At 37.5% G+C, this 18,658-nt stretch overlaps 1 protein-coding gene across 1 annotated transcript in view; it reads right to left on the bottom strand.

The window, feature by feature from the left end:
- LOC149298289 (protein diaphanous homolog 2-like) overlaps window positions 1-18,658 on the bottom strand; it is a gene marked incomplete at its 3' end in the record, with an annotated part of 441,418 nt that overhangs the window by 52,811 nt on the left and 369,949 nt on the right. Inside the window, exon 27 of the mRNA XM_089487690.1 lies at window positions 16,759-16,883. Within this exon, the coding sequence (XP_089343816.1) occupies window positions 16,759-16,883 (125 nt within the window). The remainder of the gene's footprint in view (window positions 1-16,758; window positions 16,884-18,658) is intronic.

The following is an 18,658-nucleotide window of genomic DNA, read 5'->3' as shown; positions in this document are numbered from 1 at the left end:
TTAAACTTCGCCCCAGGCGGCATTAAGTCTTGGGCTGGCCCTGAGTATCCCCCTATAAACATTTGCCTTTTTCCCTCACCTCCAGCCATGCAGGAGAAGCTTACCGCCAGGCTGCGCAGCAAACATTATTGAGGATCAAATGAAATACAACCCCATGTGGTTTAAGCAGCCAATCAGTGCGTATTTACATTTTTTATATTACTTTTAAAAAATACATATTAAAGCACTCATATGGTAGTTTAACCCTTTCACGACAAGGACCGTACATGTACGGGCTCACAACACATTGTCATTAATGGGTTAAAAGAGAACTTGTGGTCCGTAAGGTGTTGATTTGCATTCTTCTTTGGTGAGGCTGTTAGGGATATTAAACCGTCCCTGTAATAAAATACTGGTGATTTATAAAAAATAGGTAAACTTTACTAATAATGATTCATAACGAAGACTTAAAATGTCGTCTCGTGCGATATACCCTTGACATACTTCTTTGACCAAATTGTTTTTCACCGTTGTGTTTATTGATGAAATTAAGATGTATTGGCATGTCCATCGTTTGAGTATTACTGTAAGTATTTTCCAATAATAATAATGCTTTCACTTCTTCATTTGCCCGTCATATACAGTATGCTGGGGACTTTAATACAACTTTCTCCAGACTGGGGTAATTCTGATTAGGAAGTCAATATGCAAAATATGCAAAACTCAGCAAGAAAAAGAATGCGAACACTCACAGTTTGTCTTTACGCTGCATTTCATTGACATGGGCGATAGATACAGCTCTGAGTGTGGCTACCCCTGTAACAACTACGGTTTGATGTAAAAGTGTTCCTCGTAAATATTTGAATGTTTAATAATAAATTAGTGGAGGTTGCGGACTATTTGTGTTACAGAATCTTATTCGGTTCACACAGGACGAGTAAGGCATTGAATCGCGGCCGGTGACACCACCTCGCTAATGTAACAAGAGCTGTAAAAATATTAATTTGCAACTCAATTGACTCGACGTAGTTTACTGGGGTATGTCAACAACACCTGTTTGCACTGAAACGGGTAAAACCGTGAATGTGAAACATCTCTGCGTTCAGATTAGTCAAATCTTGGCTACACTTTGCTTTTAGAGACCGAGAGCCCTTGATGTTTTGTTTTTTGTTCCATTGTATGAACTGATTTGTGATGCAGACATGTTTTGGCAGCCCTTACGGGGTCTATTCACTAAGGGGAGAGCTGTCAAGAGTTGTGGTTTCAACTCCTTGACTTCATGAAGGGCCAACCCCAATAAGCTTCTACTGCAGGAACAGCTTGGCTGGCCCTGTATAATGTAGAGTTAAATCATTGAGATGTCCTCAAAGTCTCCTTACATGTTATGTTTACCATTATTCAGGGCCAGCTCCGATCTGCACGCTGTAGAAACTTGCCAGCGTTGGCCCTTCTTAATGAATAGAGAAGCGAGGGATTTGAATGCTCAAGTCTCCTGCACATTCTCCTGTTAATTCTCCCTTTAGTGAATAAACCGAAATGTACAGATTACGTTTCCTACTGGCCTGTATTTCCAATATGGTACTAATGTCACGTTTTTGTTTGACCGTGTCCAAGAAAGTCAACAGACTCTATAGGTAAGGAAGGACAAGTAAATAATGGGAGAAGTAGATAGGGAATAAATTGCAATGGGTCAACGAAGGGTCATTATGGCTTTAATTTTCTTTTGCAGATGGTTAAGGCTGAGGTTGTTTGGTACATCTGTAAAAAATGCCGACATTAACACTGACAAATTCCATGAGGGTTCCTAGGAACGGGGTGTTAAAGATAAGAACAGACAGATCCTTTTCTAAAGCAGTCTGCTTGATAAATGCAACTCTAAGTATGAAACATGGTACGTCACAATCAGTTACAGATTTTCGATCAAGGATGGGTCTGAAACGTGAAATAAATTGATTCTGGACATATTTCCTACAGCCGGTTATTCTCCTGAGTAAATCTCCTTTTACTTCATTGGCTTACAAATTGGTTCATCCCTGCACTAGATAAACTAATACAGTCATAGATTCAAGTCAATCCTTGTTTGCCGAGGGGTTAGTTGGGTTAAAATGTTAGACTGATTTACATTTTTCTTTCCTTATTCTCTATTCCAAAGATTTTTTTTTACATGTCAGAACCAAGCACTACGGAAGCGTCAAACTTTGAACTGGAGAAATATTATATTGTTTTTATTTATTTTTTATATGTACCTTGAATTTATATACTGTCTATGCAGTATGCTGCATCAGAACAGACACAACAAATATATATTTTACTATTTTTTTCATTTATTGTTTTACTATTTTTAGTAAAAAATATTATCATTTCAGCATTATTGGTATGTATATATTCATGGAGTCTAAATCTGATGTACAACTTGTAGATATCATATTAGCATAAAAAAATACTGTCATTAACACGTTAGTAGAAACTGATACTAGGACCAGCAGTCAATGCAGTGTGGGACAAGTCAGTAGGAAAAGGTCTTCTATTATTCTGTAATGATTATAAAGGCTTGAGGACCTCACAAAATGTGGTATCTCGGTTCTATACGAAGATGAGTCTCTTTATAGGTATGCTTAGGTGAAGATGATGTAGGATCCATGCTAGGTCCAAGTTCTGCAAGGTGTTGGCAACGGAAGACATGGTGACACTTAAGGCTGCATCACTAAAAGAGGACTCTACATTTGCTTTTTTGTTTCCAGCAATTAAAACTTAATAAACAATGACAAAGAATATGGAATGTTTTGGTGATATTCTGGTTCCAACCCACTGCTCTATAAGTAGATGTTAAAAAAAAACATAATGAAGGCAAATGAGAAAGTTGAGCAACATTTACTGTACTTGAAGATCTCATTGGAATTCCCCAACAGAAGATCTATCACGGGTAAAACCAGGGCTCTTTAAAGATTCTGAATGCGTTTAGAGTCATATGGAATCGTCAATAATTGGCTACCGCTCGTTAATGTATACTACAAATCAACTGTAGGTAAGTTTAAACCAGAGCTTCCTAAGCATCTGGATCAATTGGTTTACACGGGGATGTTTCCACTGATCCACATCACTTAATGAGTTGACAGGAGACAGCAAATTAATAAACCGACCAATATATTTAGGTTCTCCCCGAGCGCCCTCCTTGCCGCTGATATCTATCGATCTGGACTTATTTCCAGCAGGCAGCTGACTACTCTCCATTCTTTTTATATATATATATATATATATATATATATATATATATACATATATTTATTTTTTTTAATCAGGAACTATTTAAATTTTAAGCAATCAGAGCTCTATCTTTGTGACTACCTCTTTAACCTTTTCAAATGAAAAGAGGGAAATACTTTATTAACCTCTTGAGTACTGAAAGAGGCTGTGTGACTGTCCTTAAAAAAAGGAAATCTACAAGGGCTTGGAAAAAAATAAGTATTATGATTATCATATTATCAATAGAGAATTATAACTAAAATATAATTTACATATAGTTGTGTTAATAAAATGTTTTACATCTCCTTCCATTCTCTTTTTTTTTCCTTTTTATGATTTTAGTTACTTTCTGATATTAATAATTAAGAAGGCATTTCAATCCCGCAAGGGACCGTTGTGTATATACAGTACACACGCAAAGCAATTGCTTTAACTAGATGTCAGGCAGGCCGATAAATACTAGAGTATTACCGGACTCACATACGTTTTCTTTAGTTGCTAATCTCTGTGTTAATTAGTGGTTTAAAGCCAACCTTATAAATTGCCATGTTGAACAGTAGCTAATTTCCAATAGATTTGTGTCTAATTCAAACGGTAACGCAGCTAAACGAGCAGCTAGGAAGCTGCATGCAAGCAATACAAACAAACAAGAGTCATAAGATAAGCGTAAAGTAGATTTCTTATTGTATATCTAGATGACCATTTTTACAAAGTCATCTAGAAAGCTAACAAGAGGCCCAAAATATGATCTCATTCAAATCAAGCAGAGCTACCAAAAGTCTGTAGTCCTGATCAGTGTCCCGATTCCAGGCAAAAGAGGGGGTGGCATTCCATTGGCCAAGCATATTGTGATGTCATGATACAAAATAGCACTGATTCACTAAAAGCCAAGTTGCCAGTCAAGTTAATGGGTCAACTTGGCATGTTCCATCTCAAAAAGTAATTTCAATATTCATTAACATTTGCGTTGCTTTCAAGTTAAGGTGACTCTGTTGGTCGCTCGTACAGACTTTTAAAACCGCATCGCTGCAACTTACCCGGCACATTGAGCGACCAACAGAGTCGCTCGTACAGGCTTTTAAAACCCCAATGCTGCAACTTACCCGGAAGATCCCACTGGTCTCCCTGTTCTATCAGTTAATAAATGATAGAACAGGGAGACCAGTGGGATCTGCTGGACAAGTTGCTTCATTAGGGGTTAACTTTTTAAAGTCTGTACGAGCGACTCTGTTGGTCTCTTGTACAGACTTTTAGGCTCCTGGTGCACTTGTTGCACCTTAAGGGGTTAAGGGGCCGTGCGAGTGAGCCTATTGGTCACTTGCACGGCCCTTTAACCTATGGATTTCCGCTCCTGGTATCTAACGCGACATCGAAGGGGTTAACGGGAGCGGAAATCCATAGGTTCGCTGTCAGGGGTTGATGCCAGAGGAGGTCCCTGTAGGCGGCCAATAGGCTCACTCGCACTGCCCTGTAACCCGTGACGGCGAACCTGCGTATTTCCACTTCCGTGAACTGCCGCGATGCCAAGGTAAGTTAGAAGGGGAAGGGACCGGGGAGAGTGGTAGACGAAGACGATCACGAAGATCTTCGTGGTGTGTGTCTTCGTCTTCGCCTACGTTTTACCGCCGCTGTCTTCTTTTCGTGTTCGTTTTCATGTTCGCCCGAAGACGAATGCACAAGTCTATTGGGAACTGAGTTAAACATGAGTTCACTTTTGCCACTTTAATTGTGATTTTTACTTTAAATGTGGCTGTTGATTTAAGCAAAAATTGGAAATGTGTGCTGGCATCACATATCCCCTGGTGAAGTGGCAGTAGATCAATGAAACTAGTAGGGTGGTTGTCAACATCTATTCTATACACTCTCCTACATCATCAAAGTGAAGGCCTAAATCTGAAGTAGAAGATACGCCTAGCTGAACATTATGTAGGAGCAGCTACAAGCCGGCCCCTTTGATCTCCCTCCGGGAGCTCACATACGAACTGGAACACATATTTACATACACTTTCTCACTTTCACACTTATGCTATACACATTCACACTAACACGAAAACTAACACTAACATACATACAAACAAATACTTGTCACACACAGTTACACAAACACATTCATGCAAACACACACAGACTTACACATACATTCATGCTAATGTGTACACACAAACACTTACACATATACATTCATGATAACAAATGTTCCGTCTGACACACACTTACACATACACATGTATGCTAAAACACACCTACACATGCACATTAATGCTACCATGCTACGGTTGTACATGCACTCTCACTCTAATATACATACATACTCACTCTCTCTCTCTCTCCTCACTCACCTAGCCAGCAGCTTTATTTCTAGCTGCTCTGGCCCAGGGTCCGCTTAGTTCCCCCCCTCCGTTAGTAGCCTTGTTGATATCAGACCTGCTCTTTGTGAGGATTCTTTTTAGGAATCTTTACAGCAGAAGTTTTATTGGGCACTGTTCTACTTTTTTATTACATGAATTGAGCTCCGTTGTTTTTTTTTATTAGAACATATAGGATACTGATTTAAGAAACTCAACTGGTATTCTTTTGTTTTGTATCACTTTTCGTGTTTAACCCTTTCAGCATCAGAAGTTTTGATTTTTGTAAAGGTTTGGGTTTTTGTAAAGTTTTGTGTGGAAGCTTCTTCTCTGTCTGGCAGCTGTTTTCGGGGTTTTTTTTTGGTGTTGATTTTCAACTCAACACCAAATGAGCTAAACACACAATGAAAGATAAACAAGATGTAAGTATGGGTATCCCCTGAGACACTTATTGACCAAAGGGGTGCTGGTGTTGACCTCCTTCTTCCTCGCCCCCTCTGTTAAGTTAGAGATACATTTTAGTGGGTCAGCATATTCAGAAAATAATATGTAGACAGCATGTGGTTTCAAATTCCCTACAATTCTAAAACCTTCTTGTAAGATTCCTTCAATGCTGACAGCTGTTTTGAAACAATTCTTCCTACTTGGCACAACAGTACTGTGTACAGGCTAATGAAATAGCCGACCATCCATAACATAGGATACAATCTCAAGAGATCCAAGCAGCGGCTTCTGATTCTGAGAATGAAACTGAGCTCTGCTATGGATGGTCAATCAACTATTGTGTTGTACAGTATATAGCTTCAATTTTTGTCACTAGGAAAAAGCATTGAAGATGGATGGCTGGCTTTGACCTTGTTATGAGCAAGTAAAAGTTGTTATGTATCGATTTCAATGCAGAGCAATTTTATCCATACATAACAGGTTCTCCTAGCGACATAACTGGGATATTATCTGTATTGATTTGTATGCATAACAATTTTTAAATACACGTTATATGAAGTAATAGGTTTTTTTTGCCATAAGCACTGCTCTATTCAACAGCAGAAATGAAAACAATTTAATGTCAATTTTAAGGAAAATACACTAACGTTATTGCCTGGCTCTGGGTTGGTAAATGATACAGAATGTTAATTTTTGATTTTACTAAAAAAAAACAGTCATGCCCAATTTTGTGTCTTGGCTCAATAAGGCAAACTGGGTTTCAGTCACTGATCTGTGACTTTAAGTTAAACAAGCCACATTTGCTCACTGCTTTCCTGACAGCTGCTTCCTCATTTCATTAAGGCTGCCTGTTTTAAACATAGAAACATAGGATTTGGCTGCAGATAAGAACCATTCAGCCCATTTAGTCTGCATTTTCTCCTGATGTAAAGACTTGTTGTAGAGTCGGGATAGCTGTATAAATATTCCATGCATGTTTAGCCCCTTTGCAACTGATGATGTACCAGGTACGTCATAAAAAGATGGTCCAACAGGACCCATGATGTACCTTGTACATCATTGGCTAAAATTGCTCCCATGTTGCCTCAACTGTGAGGTCCTGCTGTTGCTGAGAGCTCCATTACCCAAGTGTTCAGTCTACAGCAGATCCCCTGAGCTTCTGTCTAGTTAGTGTGGTGGGCGTACTTAGTGGGATAGAGTTTTAGGCAGATGTAGGGTTAAGTGGGGTTACAAAAAATATCAATCATATAGGAATATCGAGTGGTTTCCAAATCAGGGCAAGTTAACTATAATAACTAATTTTAATAACTATTTTTGGTATTTTCCCCCCATTTACTGTGAATAAATGCAAAGGAAAAAAAATCCCACTTTTTAAAATTATATTAAAAAATAATGTCTTTATTATGACTGTGGTTTAAAATAAGCCATCTTTTTTAGAAAAAAAAATATATAATTTGTGTGGGTTCACTAAGTGAGAAAGAGAGAAACAACGGTTAAGTGAAGACATAGCAAAAACATGACAATGGCTCTGATCCTGTATTGAAAAATAGCCCTGGTCTTTAATGGGTTAAACCCCCTCTATCACTTCAGCTGGGAGGCTTTTCCACTTATCCGCCACCCTCTCAGGAAAGTAAAACTTCCTCACATTACTTCTAAGTCTCTGATTCTCTAGTTTCAGATTATGACCTCTTGTTCTGACATTTCTTCTCCGGCGAAACAAACTTCCCTCCAGTACTTTGCTAAAATCCTCTTATGTATTTAAATGTTTCTATTACATCCACTCTCTCTCTCTCTTCGTTCCCCCAAGCTATACATATATATACATACATATATCACAGAGCCTAAAGACTTTTTTTTTATTATAAGGGTGGTATTATTAAAGAAAGGGACCGAATCTGGCCCTTTAGGAAATTAAACTTTAATGAGTTGATGAGGATTCAAGACATAAAGTTATATTTAAAATCTATTAAAAAAATATTGAAAGTAACCCAGAAATGACGAACATCTGGTATAGTTCAAGAAATACAACCAGAAAATGAGGGTAAAATGCAACGTTCATCTATTAATGTGCTTTCCTTTCAAGCAAATGAACAGACCCCTGTGTGCTGGGCATATACATGGACCGGTAGCTGAGTAATTATAAAATAAACACACGCACCTCCTCATTGTATTCATTCATTATACAACAACCATAATGGGCTGACGTATACATATTTTAGCTTCGCTAAATAGCTTTTCACTTTGGTTTCAGCAAACCATGTGCTACATTTTGCAAGTGTTGCGTTTTAGGAACAGGAAAGACACTTTGTTGAAGGCGCTAACAAAATAGCTCTGTGACTTTCCAGTTCCATCTTTTTTTAATCTAAACACAGTCGCAGGGGGTCATATTAAAGATCACACTAAACATGGCACCCAATTTGTTTCTTTAGTTGCACTTTTACTCTTAAAAGTAAATTGACTTGTGGGTAGTAGTGCCACACAAAGGAATGTATATATAAAAGAGAATGAGGAGGTGTCGGAATAAAATGTTCCTCTGAAATCAGTTGGGGTACCAGACATAGAAGTGATTATACAAGTCATTAACATCTGCTTTAAATATAGGGTGGGAACATAGCTACTTATATAGTTACAGTAACTTCTCCAGATTTAAAAAAATATATTTTATTTTTCCTGTTATATATTATTTTTTTTGCATTCATAAATGTAAAAACATGGATGCACTTTGAAATTAGTTTTTTGAGGTTAGCCTTTAATATTCTTTACATTTCAGCTAGTTCACTCAACCAGACGGTCAGAAGCTTAAATACAATGTAAGGAAGTTTTGCTTTACTGAGGTGGTAGTAGATAAGAGGAACAGCCTCCCAATAGAAGTGATAGAGATTCATACAGTGAAGGAATTGAATCTAAGACAAGACCAGGGATTGATTATGGTCTGAGTCTTTACATTAGGAAAAATGGCCTGAAAATACGGGACAAATGGTTCTATGTTTCTAACCAAATAGCAACCAAACAGAGCAGAAATAATAAGACCCCTACAGCTGGTGGATTTTATATTAAAATCACAACTCTTTTTTTTACGTGTATACCAAAGGGAAATCACGTTCTATAATTTCGACAATTTCCTAGTGGCATTTTCTCCTTCACACTATAAATTCACTATGCAATATTATAATGATAAAACATACTATTTTCCTTCAATGCATGCATTGATGTATGTCATATAGGAAACATGCACAAGGATATTCAACTTAATCCCAAGAAAATATATTATCAGATGACTTCTTGTAAAGAAGATGGAAGCAGATACAAATGGTTCTTTTCACTAAGATGTTGAGTGGTCAATCAAGGGTTAAATTGACTGATAAAACTCAACTGAGGTCGCCCTCCCTCGCATGTTTAAATTCACAAGACAAATTGCAAATTCACTAACCTGTACCTGCAACTTTACATTTTGCAAGTTACAGGCGAGGACATGTGAGTTTAATGTGAACTTGCAAAATATATGCCACCTCCAGCAAAAAACATAAAAATTATATTAAGGCGACACATTAATTGCACCCTCTAGTATTCTAAGCAAATTAAGTTTAGGAAATCTGTATCTGGGTTTATTTGATACATATCAGCCTGATGTCTACTGCAAAGCATATGAGTATTTGTTGTTTCTGAACTGTGCTACTGGATACAGGATTGCAAATTCAAGTCTATTTCTTGACCTAAAATTGGAAGTAAATAAATAAAAAGAAAATAAGGCACTTGCATTTCATGCTTCTTTCAACAGGTTGTCAGAAGACAGTTCTCAGTAAGACTCATCATTCATGATACAGCAAGTTCTGTTCTTCCATCTCCCCTGGCAAAAACTTCCCGTGTAAGAGGTGAAATTTCTAGTGCCGGTACATCTTAACGGGCATGTTCTTGCTTGAGTCCTTTTCCAAATCAGCTTTCAATGCTGATACACAAAGGTTCTATACCTGCATATTAAATCAAAGGCCAGACAAGATTCATGAAGGAATAATGTATGAAAAATAGTGAGACTCCAAGTTGTAGGGTTTATGACAGAATAACAAATCATGATGGTTTAAAGGCTAACAGGGTATTTTTATTTTTGTCACAGTCTGTATTTTTGGTAATAAATAACCCATTATTTTTATTTTTTAAGAGAGGAAAATGGCTTGGGCCTTGGTAACTGCGGTGTTAGGTTCCAGTGACAAAAAAGTAAAAGCAAAAAACATCTCCCGAAAAGCAATGTAGGTGCCTGTGGTTTATAAGAACCAAGAATTCTAAAGGAACATTATTAAAGATGTCTGCAATATGATGACCAAGGAGCGCATATACATGGGGAGAAAACAAAAACAACACCAATAGTGTAATATGTATACAAAATTAAAAATAAAAAAAGGGGTGTAAGATCCACTCACAAACTTGCTGAATAAATCAGGCTCATCAAGGTTCAGTAGTAGCAGAATTTAATATCTTCTAAAATCTATAAAAATAGAAAAAGACCACAAATGGTGCAGTATCTTAACTAATCTGAGTAGAGGAAGGTCTGGATACACTTACAGTTATTACAGGAACAACTAAATCATAGTGTGCAAAAGCGCAGGTGAACCAAAGTCCCGGATCCACTGTATGGGATACTCTCTCAGGATAATATCAACTCTCTCAACGCGTTTCGCCAGTACTATACTGGCTTCCTCAGGAGAAAATTCGATTTTCGCATGGATTTGTAGTCCAACAAATGAAAAGGTCCTGATTAGTTAAGATACTGCACCATTTTTATAGATTTTAGAAGATATTAAATTCTGCTACTACTGAACCTTGATGAGCCTGATTTATTCAGCAAGTTTAAGAGTGGATCTTACACCCCTTTTTTTATTTTTAATTTTGTATACATATTACACTATTGGTGTTGTTTTTGTTTTCTCCCCATGTATATGTGCTCCTTGGTCGTCATATTGTATTGTTGAGCATCTTGAGGAAGAGTGTTTTTTGGAGGCTGCTATCTTGAGGAGTATTCATTTATTTATTTATATTACTTTTTACACGTGAAATTTGGATTTTTGTCTTTGGTCTATACTTAAAGATGTCTGCACATAATATACCTCTGACATCAAAATATCCTATCGCCAGCTGGGTGGTTGGGGGGTAGTCAATGGCGCGGGGGGCAACGGACTCTACAGATGCTAAGCTACTCTTACAAATTAAGTACCAAACCAGAATCTGTTCTTTTTAGTGTATTCCATTGATTGGTTGCTTCAAGAGGCCAATCGTTGGCAAGAACCGTCAGGCTATGGAGGAGGAGGGAAGCTGCAGGGCTGCATTTTCTTATTGATGATATCAATACTATTGACAGTGTTGGCAGACGTAGTGCATGAAGTTTTAGTCACTCATTTTTAAATGCTGTGCAGAACTACGCTGACGCATCGCAATAATATATCTCAATGACCCTCAAACATGCGCGGCAAACATGGCATTGCAGTAGTATATCTCCAAAGTGGATTCACTGTTGCAGCAACACAAAAGGTTAATGCTGTGTATCTTGCGAAGGTAGAATTGTCATATTGCAGAATTTATCTTTCTTCTGCCAGATCATTAATATTATTTACAGCAGGGAGAAATGTGATTCATCAAGTGGGTATCTCTGTGAATAAACATGATGGTTTAATCAAGTATTCTGTGTCCTCGATGAATATTCATGTCTCTGAGCCCTGAACCCGCACACCTCATAGGAAGAGCTGTCAGCGTGCAAGACGCTAGCAGATAATGTAACAACTGATACAGAGCTCTGCGCTCTCGTGTGAAAATATCTACAAGGAAATAATTACAGAGGGAACGGCTCGGCCTGTTGTCCCGAATACCTGATATAATCATTAGATTTTATTTATTGCTTTCTAAATGGAACGGTGCAAGACAAATGCAAGATCAATGACCGCCTTCTGCGCACAGGACACGGTTCAGCATTGGCAAGGTGACCTACAATGTCGCGCTGCCACTTACAACTTAACAGGAATTCAGGAAATCTCCCCAAAAAATAACAAACTTAAGGTTCATACTTTAAGGTCGACTCCACACCTATTTTCATATTAAATGCACATTGGAGTCAGTTCCTTCTTTCAATAATCTCCAGAACAGCCATTCCATAAACAGTTAACTCTCACCAAACGCAGCCCAAATGGACAGACAGGCATTATAATAACCCTTACCCGATATCTCAATCCATTCAGTTCATATTTTTTTGTCTTTACGGAATTAGTCACATCTAACGTGTTACTAAAACATTACTTTACCCATTATTTGACAGGTTATTGATTTCTAATTAATTTGCAATCATTAAAATTACTCCGTCTCTGCTATGCAGCAAATTGCCTTTTGATAAGTTGCCGTTAGAAGCTAACATAGATACATAGAGCACTGTCAGGAGATGAAGATTATATTTCAGGCTTTATGCATAATTGATCGCCATACCGCAGATAACTTATTAAATTGCAGCTTTAAAGAGCTATGGAGCCGAATCTTGCTTCTTGTAGAAAAAAAAAATAAAGACTGAGCATTGTTTGCAAATAAACTTATCATTTTTCCTTGTCTATCTATGTAGTGTTCCTGAAATCGTGATAACAACAGGATTGTTCTGCTTTACGTGGCAGGAGCATCTTAAAAGAACAGCCTTATTATCAGTAGAATTCTCTGAATCAGTAGCATGTAACCTGAATTCACAAACGAGTTAAGTTTGACTTCAACTGGAGATCAAATAGCAAACTTTAGTTGGATTTTTCACGTTCTTCTTCTACCTCCCAGTTATTTTGTTTGTCTAGCAGAAACGCAAACAAATGGTTAATATGCATCTGCCTGAAAACATCATATTATGCACAAAATTATTTTTGTTCTGATTCTAGTATGAAAAAAAGTTTTTTCTCTGGATCTGCCTCCCCATTATGTTATCTCCCACCTTGTCTAAATTTGCTGTCTCTAGATGATTGGTTCAGGCAGCTTTTATAACGAGAAATGAGAGGGTTAAAAAGGGAAATTAGCTTTTTGTCACCCTCTATAAAAAAGAACAAGTATTAAATTAAGTTTAATATGTTAATTCTGAAAGCCCAAACAAGTACCCTTTACGTGTGCAGAGACATAAAAAAACAAACGGAGTATACCAGTGATAATTTAACCCTTTCAATGTCAACACAATCTTTATAGCATAGGTGGTTCCTCACGGCTTCTCGGTTTTAAATAATGCTGAAGGATTTAAAGACTTCAGTTGGCTGAGGTTTTAATTTAAATATCCAAAATGTGTCGGAGGGTAGCTTCAGCCAAAATGGACCTTTAAATTTCCCTTTGCCATTAAAAATGAAGAAATGGCTGGAATTGTTTAGATGACCAGGAGCCAATTGGCAGCCATACAAGTGGGTAGCACATTTCACGAGGCATATTAGCCAAATAGAGGCTGCTTTCAAACGAACGTGGCTCCAGGCCAGGCGACCAAACAATGCAGACAGTCAGTGGTTCACAATCTATACTCTCTCGACACCGTTACACTCAACCAGTAATGTGTGGCAACCAATGGCCAAAGGCACAAAAGATGGAGGGACCTATGGGGCCATCGTTAGTGAGACAGAACACATCTGCCAGATATAACAACAGCAAAGAAAGTAGTTTTACAACAGAAAATAAACAGACTGCTGCATAGCGCCGGTTTTATAGAGTCCTTTGGCCTGATTTCATTGAGCGGTGAAATGGAATTGGTTCTATATGATTAAAAATAATACTATAACAAAACACAATACATCGCACAGAAATTTAAATGTTTAAGGCTTGGTGTATAACGTCTGAAAAGTTCCTCTAGATTGTAAGCTTCTTTGAGCAGGGCCCGCCTCACCTGTAAGTCAAATTATTATGTTACATACTACTTGTTATCTCCTGTCCACCCATTGTACAGCGCTACGGAATTTGATGGCGCTATATAAAACAAATAATAATAATAATAATAAAAGTTCCATCATAGAATCCAAGAGTGTGCTCCTTCATATAGGACCATTTCACTCATTGCTATGGTGATTAGACCACTTGTTTTATACATAATGTTCCCTCGATTGGGGACAACAGGGCAATCATGTTAATTCCTATTGCTGCCATTGGTCTGGGGTCTGTCTGTAGGTTATTGCAATAACCTCCTCGCAAGAGGCGGGGAGGAACAGGGCCATTACAGAAAATTGGTGCAGTCTGTCCCAGAAGTGAGCAGGGTGGGAGACATGGCCACCTGCCGCCTTATCCACAAGAGCCCCCTTGTGATGATAGCATCGCGAGGAGCCAAAAGTGAGCGCCTCCACAAACGGCCCATGCGCCCCACTGTCCGCGAAAGCACGAAAACGGGACTGTTGGGAGGCATGATATTGGAGGACCTATACCTTTAATTTCTATACATTCACAGCAATGCTGGGAGTGATTAATGGTCCCCCCCTCTATGCCCCCCCCCCCCCCGGACTCCGTCACGCATTCACAGCAAGGAATATTCACCCTCTTCTCTGAGAAATGCCACAGCCTGTAAATCACAAGGTAGCATCAGCCACATGTAATTGCTGCAAAATGACTGCAGAAAGCAAACAGGGGCCTCCGTGACGCTTCATGCCTAATTTCAGTGTCTACGCACTCAATAAAAATAATGTTTGGATGCTAAAGCATAATACAGGCCGGAACAGGATGGCTGAACTGCACGTGAACCGAAGGCTTATGGTTTTCCGGCTGGCTTATATGCAATGATAAATAATGCATGGGGTGTGCATGACCCAGACATTAATACCTGCATGGCTGTCAAAAGTCACTTCTGTAGTTAGATAGCTCTTACTTCCAGCATCAAAGATGTCAGAATTTAATGTCATGCACACGGTTCTATTCAAATGTCATTTTGTGGTTTAGAAGCCTTGAAATTTGAATTACAATGGAGGCAAATATAGGCAAAGGAAAAAAGTCATATCAGTTAAATATCAAAAAACAGAATTATTTCTTTTATATGAAGAGACATTCAAGATATTTCAGATGTTAAAAAGGTATTATATATATATATATATATATATATATATATATATATATATATATATATATATAATACCACAGGTGGTTATGCATCAAAAGTGACTCAGATGCAAGTTTAAAAAGCGACTTTTTATATATGGAGGGACCTTCTATTATCTGCCATGGTGATAAAGATAACATTTGGTACCAAACCCATGCATTAGCTTGTATTAGTTGGATGTAGATCTTAGTATCTGCAATATAACTAATAGATTGGGGATTTTATCCCCTTAATGACAAAATGCATCGTTTTCAATGGGTTTTGGGACCGCCCATTGTCCTTAAGTGGTTATTAATTATTATTACTAGTATTATTATTAGTATTATCTTTTATATTATGTCTACGGGTTTAACAGCGTCTATCCGGTGAATAAAATGAATGCTATTCATTCCTGCGTGAGAACAATATAATGATGAGTGCGTTTTTTAATAATGTTGGCATTAACAATCAGGAAATCACTATAATAGATGGTTCCACCTCCTGTCCTGGGATGGAGTAACATGCAGTCATAGAGTGTGTTTTTGCCTCTAGAGTTAACAGCACCAGTCGCCAGGGTAGCTATTTATCAACATCACATGCAGCAGTAGGGATCCCCCAGCTCTGTCTCCGCGAGACAAAGTTATATGCCATGTTTAAATGAATCTGCACACTCCTTGTTTAATATGCCCTTCTGAGAATGTACCTGGGAACTTTCTAAATGTGCTACCTCATTTAACCCTATAATAGTCAAAAAAAAAACAAAGAGCCCGAATGGGTTGTAATGGCTAAGCAGGATGTGAAGACCAAAACCACTCTTCTACAGCAAGACAAATAATTATTGGAAGCATGATAATTTGTAACTGTTAAGATATTCTGCACCACGCACTCAATGAAATTCTATGTATATTTCACAATCTTTACTTTACCTTTATTTTGGCTAATTAAATATTATGTATATAACCAGAAACTCTCCAGGTGTGACACCGAGTCTCCAGGTGAAGCCCTGCTTCCCGGGCCCTCCGGGACAGTTTCTTTTTTCCATGGGCCAGGTTTGGCCACACCTATTTCCTGCCCACTTCCCTCCCATTTCCCACCCACTAAAGGTTTCTGTGACTAACCCCACCCCTCTGCACACCTATCCATGCCCCTTCATGAAACCAAAAGAGAGGGAGCTCTGGGTAATCTATCATGAATGTTCCCAGAAATGATTACGAAGTTCTGGGTAATTTAAGACAATTTTATATATACTTTATGAATATTCCTATATCATATAGTATTCTATGCAATTATATTATACTATTGCAGGTTTATGTATTCAGATGATGTATATGTGCCTGGATTGGTTAAAAAATTTCCACATTAAAAAATGACACTACCTGCAAAAGGAAAAACAGATGTGCAGGAATGGTGTAGCATACAATTAACACATACAATTAACAGTTACACTGCATTTTTACAACCTGTGAACAACATGTTAACTTTTGATGTAATATGCCCAGCGTGGTCTTCTTCAAGACATTCAAGAAGGGGCTCATTAGTGTGCTCCATTTAATGTATATGTATATATATATATATATATACGTATATCTTCTATCAACACGCACACTATCCTGTGTTACAATTTAAATTGCGATTGAAAGCCGTTAATCATGCTGTATAAATATTTAACTGGTGATAATGGCTGACGTGTAACGTTAAAAAGGATATAGTCATTTTATCAACAAACTTATCGTTCACGTTGTCTGTTTTGGGGAAATTCTTGATATCACTCTCCAGTCTCTTGATCTGGTGCTCCATGGCATCAATGCTGCTTTTCAGATTCTGCGCGGAAACTGAAAAAAGGAGAATAAATTTAATTTAAAAAAGTTAAAATAGAGAATGATATGATCTGCAATATGCATTGAGCTAAGAGAAACGAAGCGCATGTATGGATCAAGAGAAAATGATATCTTGGTCCTGTTACTCCTAACACAAACAATTTTTTTGTATAAGGTAGATGTATTATTTGCATTATTTGTCGTATTTCAATGGAAACATAAACTTTGTTACATTTAAACTTATTTAAAGTGACACGGATTGGATTAAGGTATGTACGCAAATAATAAACTATTAGCATTTCTGTCTTTGAAAGCATTTTTTTTCATACATGCCTAAAACTTTTGCACAGCACTGTATTTGTATACATCTGAAGACCATATGTTCGGCATGTAGAAGCATTTATAATGATTTCAAGGTCAAAACAAGGATTCCTTGTAATTAAAGAGTAACATCGCAAACGCAATTAGTATAATTATTATGTAATAACTTAATTATGTGTTGTAGTAAGATATTTTATAAATTTGTAAGGTTAAACAATCATTTATAACCTTTCCCACTCGAGATCATTAAGCGGTAATAACCCCTTATAATGTATCATAAACACCAAGCCTGGACACAGTACGATGGCGAGTTTGTCGCTGGCGGGAGGGCAAACATGTGGCAGGTAAGTTTTCTTTGTTATTAATTCTATATGTTTTATTATGTTTCAATACTTTCATGTCTTATTTTCTCTAGTTGTATTTTTGTAGACTTTTATGCGTATTTCTTAGTCTTGTTCTCCCTTATCGCAGGAGGCCCAAATGATCTACCTTCTTCCTGCATTGCTCAGGTAGATGTTAGATGTTTTCTCTTCTCAGTAGGCATGTGTAATTCTCCCAGTTGGAGAGGGATTCTTTTAGAGCCTTTTTTTGGACTTTTAGTTTTGTATCTTGCCAACAGCCTTGTCTGAATGATCTGAGACATTTCTACTTCTAAAGTCTGATTGGCAACATTCTAGAACACATAGTTTTAAACCGAAGGCAATATCTTTCATTGGACCAACACTGGAAAATATGTAGAGTAACATGAGCTTTAGGAACATCAGTGCTTTTTCTTTGTAGTCCCAATAAATGGTATCACTTCAGCTAAAGACTCCATCTTCTCTTGGACCAATACAGCTATATATTCATTTTCATCAACATTCCTGAAAAAAACACAGTAGCAACACTCAATACTGTCTACGGGCATTAGGAGGCACCCAAACTTGCTCAAACCTAACCTGCACTCTTTTCCCGATATTTGGTGGCGCTAACGGTGGCCGTACTTTGATATTTGGACTCCTTGGCATTGTATCTCTGCCACCTATTTCAAGTACAAGTAGCAAAGCCTAGCAGATGAGTACTTATACTTGTCAAGAGGTGAACTATCAGATTCCGCAGCCCTGTAGACAGGACAAGTAGTATATAACATAACAAGATGACATGCAGAAATAACAGGTAAACTTACAATCTAGATTACCTATCTACATCAATAACATAGTTATGAATTTCCATTTTATTAAGAACTTTTATTTCACGCACACCTTCGTTTCTTAAATGTATTGTAAATGTACAGTGCGTGGACTTCTGGTACCTAAGAGCTTTTTTTTATTTCATTTTTTGAATTTTAATTATGTTTTTAATTATTTATGTACTGTAAACCATGAATAATTTGATTTTGATGAAGATATTATAGTCAAAAGCCATGGGCTGAAATCTGGAAATAAGTATCGGTGCAATTATCCACCTGGAAATAGATGAAAATAGCACGT

Source organism: Sceloporus occidentalis, unplaced genomic scaffold (genome assembly GCF_023333645.1).
Source record: "Sceloporus occidentalis isolate IW3139 unplaced genomic scaffold, rSceOcc1.0.p SCAF_34, whole genome shotgun sequence".
Classification (NCBI taxonomy): domain Eukaryota; kingdom Metazoa; phylum Chordata; class Lepidosauria; order Squamata; family Phrynosomatidae; genus Sceloporus; species Sceloporus occidentalis.
Note: the sequence above shows the minus strand (reverse complement) of the source record. Positions and strands in the feature narration are given on the sequence as shown.